The 15,391-nt window shown below is 37.9% G+C and overlaps 1 protein-coding gene and 5 non-coding genes across 6 annotated transcripts; all 6 read left to right on the forward strand.

Annotated features, from left to right (window-relative positions):
* Positions 1–1,262: 1,262 nt before the first annotated feature.
* On the forward strand, positions 1,263–13,254 carry dkc1 (dyskeratosis congenita 1, dyskerin). Its single transcript, XM_058758871.1, has 15 exons — positions 1,263–1,358; positions 2,120–2,181; positions 3,800–3,886; positions 4,214–4,305; positions 5,135–5,319; positions 5,418–5,482; positions 6,880–7,006; positions 8,113–8,243; positions 9,908–10,051; positions 10,140–10,260; positions 10,464–10,582; positions 10,660–10,763; positions 12,212–12,260; positions 12,343–12,501; positions 12,852–13,254. Exons 1-15 carry the CDS (start codon positions 1,343–1,345, stop codon positions 12,918–12,920), a joined length of 1,530 nt encoding a protein of 509 aa, XP_058614854.1. The 5' UTR covers positions 1,263–1,342; the 3' UTR covers positions 12,921–13,254.
* On the forward strand, positions 3,930–4,138 carry LOC131529569 (small nucleolar RNA SNORD17). The gene has a single exon (XR_009268138.1). It is a non-coding gene; the product is annotated as a small nucleolar RNA SNORD17 (small nucleolar RNA).
* On the forward strand, positions 4,975–5,051 carry LOC131529558 (small nucleolar RNA SNORD83). Its single transcript, XR_009268127.1, has one exon. It is a non-coding gene; the product is annotated as a small nucleolar RNA SNORD83 (small nucleolar RNA).
* Positions 7,961–8,037, forward strand: LOC131529556 (small nucleolar RNA SNORD83). The gene has a single exon (XR_009268126.1). It is a non-coding gene; the product is annotated as a small nucleolar RNA SNORD83 (small nucleolar RNA).
* LOC131529566 (small nucleolar RNA SNORA36 family) lies at positions 8,277–8,413 on the forward strand. The gene has a single exon (XR_009268135.1). It is a non-coding gene; the product is annotated as a small nucleolar RNA SNORA36 family (small nucleolar RNA).
* Positions 10,305–10,380, forward strand: LOC131529559 (small nucleolar RNA SNORD83). The gene has a single exon (XR_009268128.1). It is a non-coding gene; the product is annotated as a small nucleolar RNA SNORD83 (small nucleolar RNA).
* Positions 13,255–15,391: the final 2,137 nt, after the last annotated feature.

Genomic DNA, 15,391 nt, shown 5'->3' on the forward strand with positions numbered 1-15,391 from the left:
GTTTTCATTTAGTTATTGATTTTTAATCATATTATTTCCCAGAACATCTTTTCTAGCTTGTGTTCTACTCTAGGTTACTTGAACAAAAAATTGCATGTGAATTTCGTCATTTTTAAGTTGTTTTGGATAAAATCTTCTGCTAAATGAATACTGCGTGAATCAATGTAAATGTAAACGTAATTTTGGAACGCATTGACGCATTTCATAGACATATGTATCATAACCAGTGCTGGGTAGTAACTGATTGCATGTAATCTGGATAATGTAATCAGATTCCAAAGATTACTTGTCATTGGAGTATATTACATTTTAAAATACTCGTAATCAGACTACAGTTCATTTTTTATTGACAACAAAGTCTTTGTCTTTGGAAGGCTTTAGTCCTATAAACATTAAAATGCACAAATTCAAGTTATTTTTTTATTTACATAACGCAGGGATTCACAAACTGTTTTTTGTTTTGTTTTTGTTAGCCAAAGTGCTATTTGAGGTACTCCTGAGAATTTAAAGTAATGTTAAAAATGAAGTAACACATGCATGTTTTATTTTGGTTGTTATTTGTGTCTCTTATAAAATGATTCATTTTTATGATTTAATTAATTATTGGCTTTTATTTAACACAAACCTCTCGCCGTTTCTTCATGAACCCCTGTTTAAGAAATCTTGACAACGTTTAATGCACTTCACGTTGTTAATAAAGAATGGAATATATTTTCTTTCTCTTTGTATTTTTATATCAATGGTACAAAATTATCCTATTTATATCAATGTGAAAAACCAGTCTAAAACTAGTAATCTAAAAGTTATTTAAAAAAGTAGTCTGATTATATTACCTAAAATGTGTAATGGATTACATTACTAAAATTTCTGTAGACCTAATTTAATTTGGAATCAGTAAAAGACTATAATTTGTAAGTAATCTACCCAGCACTGAATCTTATTTATTTATTTCATTTGACCATCTCTCGACACGTTTAATGGCTATGCTTTTCTTGCTTTCTGAACTCATTTAATCTGAAGATTAACATTTGTGAGATTTAAACAGTTTTGAAGTTGATAAACAAGACGACAATAGTGATCTGTGACATTGTATTATGTTGAATATGAACGTTTTGTGCGCATCTGTTAATGAGGGAGTTGTGGACACGTTTATGTTTTAGATTTGTGGAGTAAAAATGTTTTTATTTTGAAAAGGCAGAGCAAAGGGAGATTTTCTCGTCCCGTGGGATAACGTGCTGTGATATCGCGATACTTCACATCCCGAGATCTGAGCTCTGCAGAGAAATGCGCATGCGCGCTCAGTCACACGTGCTGCCGTCCTTTGAAGCGCGCAGCAGTGAAGATGGCGGACACAGAAAGTAAGATCATGTTTTACACGTTTGCGTTATTTTTGTTACGATTTCTGTAACGTTGCTTAAAATTTAACTCAAAATGTTTTGCTTCGTTTTATTCACAAGTATGATGCGCTTCAGAAGTGTAAAAGTAAATCGATCAAAAGATGAGTTCTCAACTTACACCATGCAAATGGTAGTGTTAAGAGATTCCCTTGTGCATTTAGAAATGCTAGATTTGTGCTTATGGATCTAATTTAAGTAATGTGTCTTACTGATATTAGTATTATTAGCAGTAGTAGGAAATCTAAGCTTATTTTCTCAACACGAATAACCTGTTATTAGTTGGCTAGTATTAAGGAAATATATCTCGCTGCTTGCGTGGACGCCTGATATCATGCCATATTAAAATGTTAAAAAATAGTCGTAATACATAATGCAATAAGGGATCAGAACTTAGCAGCTGGTTTAAATGATCAGTTTCTGAAAATCATTGTCACTTAACACGTACGTTATAAGTGATCCTGTTTTACTTTGCTTCTCGTAACTGTAACGTAGCTGAACGTGATCTGTAGTGACGGTGGTTTAATGCAATTTAACGTTAATAAAGCGAGGTTAAACTCTTTTGGTGGATCAGTCAGACTCCACGTGCTGGCCGCACGCGCCACGTGGTTCCGCAGCTACTGCTAACTACAGCCAGACATGTGTGCAGTTAAACTCAGCTGAGCTTCTCATAAATTAATATTCATGATAAAATGATTTGTAACGGTGATTTATTTTGTCCTCAGTTGGATCAGCTAAGAAAGAGAAGAAAAAGACGAAGAAGACGTTCTCAGAAGGAGAAATTGGGGTAATGCTTTTAAAAAAAAAAATTATGCATGCACGTTTATGAAACTTGTCCTCCACTTCTAGAATAAGTTACCTGATAATTTACTCTCCCCCATGTCATCCAAGATATTCATGTCTTCAGTTGCAAAGAAATTAACTTTTTTGAGGAAAATATTACAATATTTAACCTTCTACAGACACCTTGGCAATTGAATCGCCATTGGCTAGTGAACTTTTTAGCTTATCCGCCAGACTGATATAGTATGTGTGTATATATGTCTCTCTCTCTCTCTCTGAAAGTATACTCTTAACATCAGTCAGTCAAGCATTATAATATAATCAAGCAGGCCTATTATTTAATGATACAACTTTAGTAATTAGAATTAAATCTTGTTAACCATGTATGAATGCATATTAGTCATTTTAACTGAACTTAGGACTGGTGGTGGTGCTTTTTTGGTCATTCAGTGTTTCTGTAAAAAAAGGAAAAAACTAACAATGATGATAAGAATTCTATTAAAAAGAACAATATAAAATGCACTAAGGATTAATGAGCTGCTGGATTCATGAATATTAATCAGGTTGTCTGCGTTCGCTCGAATTTATTCGCTGAAATCAAAACAGGGAAGATGATAGGTGAGCGCCAGCCAATGAGATTGTCATTTGTGCTTTAGCTCCGCCCACTACCGGAGAACCCGACAGTTCTTAAAAGCTGAAGAATTCCAAAAGGAACGCTGCTGTTTTGACGGGAAAATACAACAAAGAATATCGTCTACATGTAGCGCTTCAATTCTTCATGTGCTATATTTAGCCTCCAACTCGCACACTGGCGAGTAAAATCTGAGAATTTATTAATAGCCAGTGGCTAATATTAGTCGTCATTTAGTCCGCATATACGAGTGATTTACTCGCAATGTAGAGGGTTGAATATTTCTCTCCATATAGTGGACTTAAATGGTGCTCAACGGATTGAAGGTTACAAATGCAGTCATAAATTTGTAAAGTCATGCATTGTTGCATGTTGCAAAAAATTTTCCTCATTATTTTTGTTTTGATTTTAATACCTTGTCTTAATGTACTTGATTTCCTTAATGCAAAATGAAGATATGAAATCTTGTTTTGAGAGAGAGAACAAAATGTGAATTTATACTTAAAACATGAACAAATATCGGTCGCTAAAACTTTCCCTTTTAAATTTAGTTGATTTTTCTGAGTCCGTTGGCAGATTTAAAAAAAAAAAATAAAAATCATAAATTCACTTAATTCAGATTAGTTTCACAGAAAACGAGATTTACATCATTTTGTGTTATTTTAAAATAAATGTATCTTGGTTTGAGAACCTTGAGACATTTTCACTGGTCAACAAGACAAATACTGAGGGAGAACATCCAATTTTGCAGTGAGACACATTTTTGTAAAATTGTATCATCCTAAACCTGCAGAAACCCTGTATTTGACCACTGAATAGACCAATCTGTTGCGTGTTTCAACAATTCATTTTTGTTTTGGTGTCAAGAATTGATGACTTGTACATAATATTGTAGTACTGAATATTGGTATTATGACAACACCACCTGATTTCAATCTAGATGTTGGTCATTTTAGCTTCCTAACACACTTTTTAAAATTGTTGCCATCAGGACATTCAAGAAAGCGGAGACTTCCTCATCAAACCTGAATCTAAGGTCGCAAGCTTGGACACGTCTCAATGGCCGTTACTGCTGAAGGTCGGTGTCTGTTTACCCACAGTTCCTCTTGCCGAGCTCACGTGTGGCGTGATGAACGTGTTTATCCATTCGCTGAGCGCTGCTGGTTCTGTCCCTCAGCGGCCTTGCGGTTCGTTCTGGGCCGCAGGGTTACAGCAGTCTGGTTCTGCTCGGCTGCTCCAATGTTCTATTGGGTCGACCGTGGCAGGATCCGATGCGCTGGTGCGAGGGTCAGACCGGTTCTGACAAAGACGAATAGACGTGTCTGATCACACATGCAAACTTTGGTTTTGATATAGTTGTTACTGCTTTGTTCTTGTTGTGACCTATAAACCTGCTCCTCTACAGAACTTCGATAAGCTCAACATCAGGACGGCTCATTACACTCCCCTGCCACACGGCTCGAATCCACTCAAGAGGAACATACATGATTATGTCAGGTAGGAAATCCTGGATTGATGAGTTATAGGGATGTAACGATTGAAAATCGATAATGCGCTGATTCAAGTCGGTTGAGCTGTTAAACGATTCGTGATGGGGGTTTATATGAGTGTATCTGTGAGGAGAACAGACCGTCTTCAGGAGAGTTTAGATCACTGGTCTCAGTTCCTGGAGGGCCACAGTTTGGCTCCAACCTTAATCAAACACCTGATCCAGCTAATCAAGGTCTTGATCATTGATCATCGAGTTTGAGACGCCTGGTTTAGATTTTCTTTCATCTTTTCTCTGTATGATGCATGTTAAAGCAGTGTTTTTAAGTGCAGTGCTGCTTACAGCGGTAATCAAGGAAACACTATATCTTTGCTGTTTCATAAGCGCCACCTGCTGTCAGAGAGTGAATTTGCATCTCATTCAGTCCACCTGCTGGTTTTTTGTTCGGATGTTTTATGTAGTATAGTTTCACTAAGCTAAAGTCAGACCATTCTGAGTTTTGTTTGTTTCATTTTCTCAAAGATATGTGCAGCATTTTATCTGAGAAATAAAAGGACACCTTTTCATTTATAATTTGGCTTAAATGTAATTGTTAAAATCGTGAGAAGATCATATCGTGAGAAGTATCGCGAGTTGAGTGAATTGTTACATCCCTAAAGTATTAGTCATGACACAAAGCCACATGATGTGATGTAGATTGCATTAGCACTCTGTGCAAAGATGACCTGCTATCTATCACCCATGACTGATGGTTTCTCAAAAATGCAAGCTTATGATTTGCACCATGAGTTCCTACAAATGTTTTAAATTTTATTTTTTTTTAATCCATCCGCCCAGGACTGGTTTCATTAATCTGGACAAACCTGCAAACCCCTCTTCCCATGAAGTCGTCGCTTGGATCAAGAGAATTCTTCGTGTGGAGAAAACAGGCCACAGTGGCACTCTTGACCCCAAAGTCACGGGCTGCTTGATCGTGTGTGTGGAGCGAGCTACACGACTGGTCAAATCTCAGCAGAGCGCAGGTGGGTCCGCCGTAACGCTGCCAGATCAAGAGTTTGATATGTTCACACACAGTAAAATTAGTGGCCTCTCCTTACTACTCTTGTGCCATTGCTTTTAGGCAAAGAGTATGTGGGCATAGTACGGCTGCACAATGCACTAGAGAACGAACACCAGCTAGCGAGGGTAAGTAGGATTGTGTTCTGCTTTAAACAAGTAGTCGAGTTTGGCGGAGTGACTTTATGTACTCTGTGATGTTAGAAATCTTTTTTTTTTTCTAAATTTTCTTTGTTTCTAAAGAAAGGTACTTTTGTATGTTAAGAAATTGGACCAAAAAACATTCATTTATTAATTGCCAGAGTCCTTAAAGAATCCATTTGCATGAGCTTTTATTATGTAATAAAAATGTTATAGCAAGCTGATGTAAATGTGCAGAATTGTGACAAAGGGATGTTCTTCGCTCAGTCAACAGCGCTTGTCCCGTGATGTTGGGTACCACAATTAATTTTGACTGGCCCTTTAACCAAGTAAAGCCTGCAATATGAAATAGACAGAAAATCAAAGGTTTATTGAGCTTTTAGACAAAATCTAAAACATTTGCATATGCATTTTTTCGATACATGAGGCTTTTAAGGCTCATATAGTATGATTTAGTGAGAATATGGATCCTATACGTGAGGAATCAGTTTTATTCAGAGGCTCAAGTTTAGTGCAGGTGCTGTTATTTGTATGGCCAAAAATATTAAGTGCATAGTTTGATTAAAAACATAATACAGTGCAGTCCAATGATGATTGCGAGATAAACAAATAAACAAGTTTGAAACTAGGTTTTATTGGGTTAAAAACAAATCTGGTTCTCTCCTTAGATTTGAAAAGGATAAATAATGGTTCTGGATAGGTGGAACGAGTCAAACACAACCATTAAAACAAATGCATGCAAGACATTTGTTAATCAGATGAATATTAAAATAAGATTGAAGAAACACGAAAGATTTGAGCACTTCCTGTACTTCAAAAATAGGAAAACCATATTAATTTTTGGCCAAGTTACATTTTACTTTATAAAAAAGAAGAAAAAATTGTTGCATTGTCACAAACATTTGCATGCCATCAGTTTAAACAGCTGCATCAGCAATCATTCAGTCAAATTAAAAAGTTCATCACACCCAATATGGCAAAAAAAAAAATAAACCAGTGAGTTCTTATTTGTGGTAATCAACAATATGCTGCAAATGCTGTCGTTTGAGTCTTAATTTGTATTGAACACAATATTTGATTGTATGTGTCATTCAGCAGATAGTGTAGGTTGTTAGTGCGGCGGTTCGCTGTTGTGCGTGAGATGATGATCGTGTTTTATCCATTCTCTGAGTGTCTCCGGGCCTCCTCTCTCTCTGGTCTCCTGCTCTCTGCTGCGGTGTTCTTCTGCAGCCGCTGGTCTGGAGGATCATGCAGGTTTGGAGGGCCTGGTTTCACCAAAGAAGAGCTGACACACCTGAACACGTACACACGGACCACCGTGTGACTGTAAACGGCTACAGGGCGTCTGAGAGAGAGCTTCTGAGTGTTTGTGCTTCTCTCTGCAGGCTCTGGAGTGTTTGACAGGAGCCCTGTTCCAGAGGCCTCCGCTCATCGCCGCTGTGAAGCGCCAGCTGCGAGTGCGAACCATCTATGAGAGCAAACTTCTTGAATATGATGCAGAGAGACGATTAGGTAGGTTTAATTGAAGTCGACATGAAATCTGGACCTTATTTCTATTATTTACTTTTTACAAAATGAAGGCTGGGTGATAAAAATTTGTCGATTAATCTATGGACATTTTTACTTTGGTTTCATCTAACAGCTAATCCCACAGTAAAGTAAATGGAGCAGTAAACACGCATGACGCTCGGTGATTTCAGGGTCACTGAAATGTATAACAACATGAATATGTGAACTTCATCTCCAGAGCTGCTCCAGCTTTATACAGTTTTGTTTGATTAAAAACCTAAAGTGCGGTCAAAAACTCAAATTTTCCACCTCAAACCGCCAAAAGTTCGGCTTAAATTTTTACAGAAAGTTACAATTGCAGAAAGGTATAAGTATATGCAAAAATAAATATACAAGCTAGTTTTTCATCCATTTTAACTTATACGGTTATGTTGTGCAGCAAAAAATAAAAATGCAGTGTCTTGTTGTAAAATAGCTTGCATTCATTCTCAAGGTCTAACAAACAAGTGGAAAACATTCCCTTCCTCGTAATAAAAGTATAAGGGTAATGCATTACAAGTTTTGCGAGTTATGTAATCCGATTACTTTTTTCAAGTAACTAGTGAAGTAACTCATTACTTTTAAATGAACAACAAAGTGCCTGACTTACATTCTCAAATAAGTAAAAGGTCTTTACAGTTACCAAAAATATCTTTAGTTTTGTTCATTAAAAAAACAAATAAGCAAGACCAGCCTAGGTGACAAATGCAAAAGTAATTTAATGCATAAAATGTAAGTAACGCAATTGGTTACTTTTTAAAAAATTATGGAGTAATGCAAAATTGTAATGCATTACTTTTAAAAGTAACTTTCCCGGACACTGTTCATAAGTAAATATCGGGAAAATATTGTGATTGTTTTTAGTCGTATCACCCAGCCCTATTGTGAATGCATTTAGATGGTGACTCTTATTTTGAAGCCACATGATGTGATGTAGATTGCATTAGCACTCTGTGCAAAGATGACCTGTTATCTATCACCCATGACTGATGGCTTTCTTGCCCTGCAATGACTGTTTGTTTGAAAAGTGCAAGATTGAGAGTAATTGTACGCTCGCGTATGGTGTGCAGGTATTTTCTGGGTGAGCTGTGAAGCGGGCACATACATCCGGACTCTGTGCGTTCATCTGGGTCTGCTGCTAGGAGTCGGCGGTCAGATGCAGGAGCTGCGGCGGGTGCGCTCCGGTGTGATGGGTGAAAAGGTACGTCGTTAACTCTCTCGCCAAAGTCTGCAGAACCAAAGTGTTGAGTTCAGTTCTGGGCTTTCTCCTGGTTCTGGTAATTAATCTTTGGTATAGAAAATGGCTGAATGACAATAGAAACATGAAGTGGTTATGCTTTGACCACCTCTATCAAACTTCAGCCTACATTAAACTTTGTTTTGAAAGTATGGTGAATATTGGTAAAATGTACCACCAATCACAGTTTAACCTGTTAACTGTCGGTTCCACTTTGAGTATAGGCCTTAATGACATTTCCAACTTAAATGGTTATAAATTTTGAATGCTTTGGAGCAGAGACTTAAGGTTGGTCTCTTTTTAAAGAGGACACTTGGCAGATTATTGTAGAGGTATGAGCTTTCAGTGAAATTTTGTTGGGGCGTAGTACCAGGCTTTTCCACTAGATGACCATCAAAGCCCCTTAGGAACCATATAAGGGCGCCTTCACTTCCATATATTGTTTGAGTGATCTGAAACATGTTTTTCCATACTTTACTCAATTATTTATGACGTAGACTTCACATTCAGAAGTATTAAGGGTAGAATGGCAGTATTTGATTTCAATTCAACTTCTAAAAACACAAAAGACATGCAACAAGAACCCTGGACGTACGTTATAGGTCACGCTGCATCAAATTGAGAACCTATTGTTTTTTCTTCATATTCGAAACAGTTCTAGACCTTTTTTTTCCCCTCAAAGTAGAATGAATGTTATCTTTTGAACACTTTTGATTTTATTTTATCTTTTTTACTGTTTTTTTTTTTTTTCATGATTTTATATATGTATCACTATTTCGAAGTAAAGGTCAGAACTCGCTCTCTGACTCGGAGTACTCTTCTTACAAACTAATAAATTACAGTTGCTCTGTAAAATACTTCAGAAATCAGTCAAATATGAAAAATAGAGTCTTTAAGATTTCAAACGATACATGGTTTGTCAGGATTGCTTTAGGTTCAGACTAAGATATTACTGTTTAAAACCTGTATTGGCAAGTGGGCCCACCACTTAAGGTTAAAATATACACTCTTTGATAAACCATAAAAATAACAGGTACCCCATCTGAATTATGCAACAATTGGGCTATCCATCTCATAGTAGCCTACCAAAATGTCATTAACAGTAGAAGTGAAATTTTATTGTAGTCTTCAAATCTGGGCACTGTCTTATGTTTGAAAATCACTTACAGAGGAAGTTTGGTCCCATCAGGCTAACATGACAGTCACGACTCGTGCCGCTGTAAGCTTTTCTTTTTCTTGTGTTTTCACTCACGATGTTCTAACATTACAAAACACGCATACATTACGTATTTCTTGGCACACTTGTTTTATGCGTATTTGGCTCCACCTATTGTTGTGGGTGTATTACTGACATGTCAAAGTCTAGACACCGAATATAAGACGACCGCGGGTTTTCTTTTTTTTTTTTTTTTTTTTCAGATGCGTTTCTAAGAAAAAAACCTAGTCTTATATTCGGGTCAATACAGTACATGCATTGCATGAACCAATACAATGTTTACTTGCATAAAATGCAAAAGTTCAAATGTTTGCATCAGAAACTCTAAATTCATCTGTTGCAAGACGTTTGAAGGATCAAGGCCACATTAAAAGCGTTTTCATTGGCTGATAACAGTGTTTGTTTCTCCAAGGATAACCTGGTGACCATGCATGATGTGTTGGATGCCCAGTGGCAGTTTGACCACAACAAAGATGAGACTTACCTGAGGAGAGTGATCTACCCTCTGGAAAAACTCCTCATCTCCCACAAAAGGATCGTCATGAAGGACAGCGCTGTATGAAAACTTGTTCATCATGGAATCCAACGTTCCAGACCAGTTTTGAAATCAGTCGGCCGGTCTAATGAGGCTTTTTGTGTAACAGGTGAACGCTATATGTTACGGCGCTAAGATCATGCTACCAGGCGTTCTGCGGTATGAAGATGGTATTGAAGTGAATCAAGACATAGTCATTATAACTGCGAAAGGAGAAGGCATTTGTACAGGTAAATGTTAACATATCTTTCAGCCCCAGCATGCGCCGTTTTAAGCCACATGATGTGATATAGATTGCATGAGCATTGCTGCAAAGATGACCATCTATCTATCACCCAAGACTGATGGCTGTGTGAGATACTGGCATCTGCTCCGAGTAACTGCCGCCACGTGTCTCTTTGCAGATTTGAGTTGTTTTTTTTTTTTTCCTCAGCGGTTGCCCTGATGACCACAGCCGTCATATCCACGTGTGACCACGGTGTTGTGGCCAAAATCAAGAGGGTCATTATGGAGCGAGACACGTATCCGCGCAAATGGGGCCTTGGACCGAAGGTGGGACACGTTCAGAGAAATCACGCTGCTAATTGGTGAAATTTTGTGTTTGTATTTTAAAAACTTGTGCATTTCAGGCCAGTCAGAAGAAAATGATGATACAAAAAGGACTTCTAGACAAACATGGCAAACCGAATGGCAGCACCCCTGCAGACTGGAAAGAGAGCTACGTAGACTACAGGTACATCTGAGCCGATATTTAATGTTTTACTGATGAAGATCACAAATCTTTATTTTCAACACAACAGCAGCAACAAAAACAATAGGACACATAAATTGTGCATTTTCAAATCAAGTCTTATCAGCTTTGCAAATGTCATTGTTTTGACGAAATTGAAGAATTTCTTCCTGTTGCATCAAAAGAATCTTGTAATGACATGATCAAATTATTTCCGGTGTCAAAATAGACTGGTAGGATGTGTTACGGTCAGTAATGTAGTCTTTAAATACATGCATGACACACATTACAGCTCCATTTTGATGGAAAACGGAGCATTTGTTGCCTCTGACTCCACAGAGAAACATCACACACTAAATAACGTAAACTCAGTTATGCAGTTAGTCCTATGGTTGCCAAACAAAATCATTTTAAAGTCATTATCGTCTTAACATTGAGTAGATATTTCAAAAAGTAGCTTTAAAAGTACACTTTTATGGCTACATTGTGGCCATAACATTTTCAGAAGCTGCATCTGAAGTGGCATTTATTTTTTAATATCGATATAACACAGTAAATGTTGAAAAGACTGATTCGTTCAGAAACCAAGCAAGTGTCTTTATGAACAAGTCACTGAATCATTGACTCATGTCAATATTGTCAAAAATAAAACTCGGAGTTCATTTGAATTGTATAAAACCACTTTTGCAGTCATGTAGGTATTTCAGTAAAACAACAGCACTCTTGCTAAACTATATCATATGTTCTTAATATAAGACAAACCCATATAGGAGCATTTTTGCTGTCATATTTTGAATTTTAAGGGGTCGTATAACTGCGTTCATCGTCCTTGATGTTTATCAGCATCTGCGTCGATTGTAAGATGACGTACAGGTCTGGGTTGAGGTGGATGCATTAATTTGAATGCATTTTATTCCCCATAATTGATTGCATCAGATTAATGCGTTAAATCGATAGCCCTAGAAATAAACCCAAAAAAAACGCAATCCATGACTTCCTAAATCTATGAGCCCAAAGTTGCTTCTTATAAAGTGACCTGGCAACCCTAGTGACTGAGTTTGCCTGTTTCTTAGCATCAAGCTTAACGTACATGTCAAGCAATTGCATTACACGTATGATAAAGCGCTTATTAAATTAAGTGCAATTGATGTGAACACACCATTAATCATCAGTGGACCAAATATTCCAAAACTAATCTCCCATTAAGGAAAAATGCCTAAATATCAGGGAAAAAAAATATTGCTGTTTCTGCAGACTGTTATCCCTTTTTGGTCTGCTGTGACCCTAGAGGGAGTCTGTCTGCTAAAGCGAAACCCTGAGCCCAGGACAGTGCTGTCTGCAGCGTGCCTGACCGCCACTGAGCTCTGTGGACAGACCCTCACATGCTTCCTGCAGACTCGTGAGCTGCATGGGTTTGGAACTAAACTCATTTTTCGTTTTTCCTCTCCTAGCACACCCAAGGTGAGAAAGAGTGCTGAGGCTGCTCAGACGCCATCAAAGGTATGATTTCTGGAGCACATGGATACATTTGCACTTTTTCATATTGGTATTGAATTAACACAATTTCTCTGGGTTATTCTAGAGGAAACGAGATGAGAGCGGAAGTGAAAGTGACGCGGCGGCTGCTGCTAAGGACACAAAGACGGAAGAAGAAATCAAGAAGGAGAAGAAGAGAAAGAAGAAAGAAATGAAGTTGAAGCTAGCAGAAGAGGCTGAGGCTCCAGCGGAGGAAGAAACTGAGGCGAGTCATTTTTTTCAAAGCCTGTTAAATGTTAAAAATGACTGTTATACTGCAGTGTTTAATGGCTATAATTTACATAAATTGAGGGGAAAAATGCACTTAAGAGACATCAGTAGCAGTATTGATATCAATGATACTGGCCTTCATTAATAATAGGCTACTTCGTAAAAAGATGTCAATTAACACATTTAAAATATACCGTGTTGTTTCTATGTTCACTTTGAGATTGACTGAAATTATAACACTATAAATGTATTAATAGGGAATTGATTGTGATTTATTACAGAAATGTTTTTTTTTAAATTGTTTGATTGATAGCACTAATTCTGAATGTACTCTTTCACACACAGGTTACGGAGAGCGCAAAGAAGAAGAAAAAGAAGAAAAAGTCTAAGAATGCCGAGGATGGCTCAGAATGAACAGAGACTCATGATATTATTGCACCAGTAGACTTGTCCAATGGAAACTTTCTTCCATCCTCAGCCACCTGTCAGTCGTGTCAGTGTTCAGTGTCGTAGTGGACGGCAGGTCGGTCAAAGGCCATGAGTTTGCCTGTAAATGGTTGCGGTTAAGATTTTTTTTTTTTTTTTTATATTGTCCAAATGAAACCCATGTTGCCTGGGTTTATTCATGTATTTGAATGGAGTTTTTTTTTTTTTATTATTATTGTAAATACAGAAATTGTAATCCTGTAATCAAATGAAACATGACTGACTTTTTACAAAAAAAAAAAAAAAAGCCTCAATTCCTTCAGTGGTTGCCGGGACCCATTCATTTATACACGTTGCTGCAGGGTTTGCAGTCTTGTTTTACTGAATCTGTTTAGTTTTCGGTTTCTTCATTTCCATTTCAGTAATAAAGAATTCATAGCTTTATTTCCCCCCCAAAAATATAAATATATTCTCATATAGTAGGATAGATACAGGAAAGTAGGGAGATCATATTTGAGGAAGGGAAAAAAAAACTTAAATTTTATTCAGAGGCCCAAAATGAGGAATAACCTGCCATCTGGTGGAGTTTCTGATATTTATATGGCTGAGAAGTAAGATAAAATTCTGATGGCTTGTAAATCAATCAGGTCTTTATGCATTTAATGCGGTCTGCTGTATAAATATCCGTTGTCACTGATAATCAGTGGGCTCTTTCTCCTAACCTTAGGTCTGCAACATAGTCATCTGCATCACAGAAAATAATTTATTGCATTGAACCAAGCAAGTTATATTACACACACACACACTCTGCAGTTTAAGCAACACTATCACTACTGATTTTTAAGGAGCAAATCAGATGAAGCTGTTAGAAGTATTCTACTTCTTGTAGTCATTTCTGTTGAGTATTTGAGGGCTTTACTCTTCTTTATTGTTTGAAAGGAGTTGTACTGAACTAGATATCGCCTTCACTGAGGAGAACTGAAAGCATTTCATAAATAGTCGTAGGCCTGTGTGTGTTGGACCTCATAGAATTCTGCTTCAAACCGATAGAACTGGAAACAGCTTCCTGCTTTTTCTTTCCACTTGACTTTTGTTAGCATGAATAGACTTTCTTGAATGATTATTGTTCAGTTGAAAAAGAGAATGAACGACAGCAGTATTCTGCAGATATTTATACGTCCTGACAAAGGTCCATCTAATATAACAAGCATTAAGATGCCTACTTTTCATCTTAATTAAAATAATCCGCAAAGAAATGAGCTGTAGCTGTTTTTGTTTATCATTTTAACCATGTGGCATCTGCAAGTGTATGATGCTAGAGCTTTTCTAACAAGTAACAACACTTTTCGGAGTTGCTTTTTTTACCACCTAGTGAATGTGAAGATCATACGTGTTCTGTTGAGTGTCTTACATATATACACACTGAACAAAATTATAAACGCAACACTTGTTTTTGCCCCCATTTTTCATGAGCTGAACTCAAAGATCTAAGACTTTTTCTATGTACACAAAAGGCCTATTTCTCTCACATATTGTTCACAAATCTTGTGTTTTTAGCACTTCTCCTTTGCCGAGATACTCCATCCACCTCACAGGTGTGGCATATCAAGATTCTGATTAGACGGCATTATTTTTGCACAGGTGTGCCTTAGGCTGGCCACAATAAAAGGCCACTCTAAAATGTGCAGCTTTACTGTATTGGGGGGGGGGGTTCGAAAACCAGTCAGTATCTGGTGTGACCACCATTTGCCTCACGCAGTGCAACACATCTCCTTTGCATAGAGTTGATCAGGTTGTTGATTGTGGCCTGTGGAATGTTGGTCCACTCCTCTTCAATGACTGTGCGAAGTTGCTGGATATTGGCAGGAACTGGAACACGCTGTCGTATATTCCGATCCAGAGCATGCCAAACATGCTCAATGGGTGACATGTCCAGTGAGTATGCTGGCCACGCAAGAACTGGGATGTTTTCAGCTTCCAGGAATTGTGTACAGATCCTTGCAACATGGGGCCGTGCATTATCATGCAACATGAGGTGATGGTCGTGGATGAATGGCACAACAATGGGCCTCAGGATCTCGTCACGGTATCTCTGTGCATTCAAAATGCCATCAATAAAATGCACCTGTGTTCGTTGTCCATAACATACGCCTGCTCATACCATTACCCCACCGCCACCATGGGCCACTCGATCCACAACGTTGACATCAGCAAACAGCTCACCCACACGACGCCATACACGTCTGCCATCTGCCCTGTACAGTGAAAACCAGGATTCATCCGTGAAGAAAACTCCTCTCTAAAGTGCCAGACGCCATCGAATGTGAGCATTTGCCCACTCGAGTCGGTTACGACGTCGAACTGCAGTCAGGTCGAGACTCGAGACCCCGATGAGGACAATGAGCATGCAGATGAGCTTCCCTGAAACAGTTTTTGACAGTTTGTGCAGAAATTCTTTG

Source organism: Onychostoma macrolepis, chromosome 21 (genome assembly GCF_012432095.1).
Source record: "Onychostoma macrolepis isolate SWU-2019 chromosome 21, ASM1243209v1, whole genome shotgun sequence".
NCBI classification, from domain to species: Eukaryota; Metazoa; Chordata; class Actinopteri; order Cypriniformes; family Cyprinidae; genus Onychostoma; species Onychostoma macrolepis.

What these genes read in the sequence shown, in the direction of transcription:
- dkc1 (XM_058758871.1), top strand. An exon ending in TGATGCAGAGAGACGATTAG is followed by an intron (nt 7,007 to 8,112) that starts GTAGGTTTAATT and finishes TATGGTGTGCAG; the next exon opens with GTATTTTCTGGGTGAGCTGT. An exon ending in GAGAGCTACGTAGACTACAG is followed by an intron (nt 10,764 to 12,211) that starts GTACATCTGAGC and finishes TTCCTCTCCTAG; the next exon opens with CACACCCAAGGTGAGAAAGA.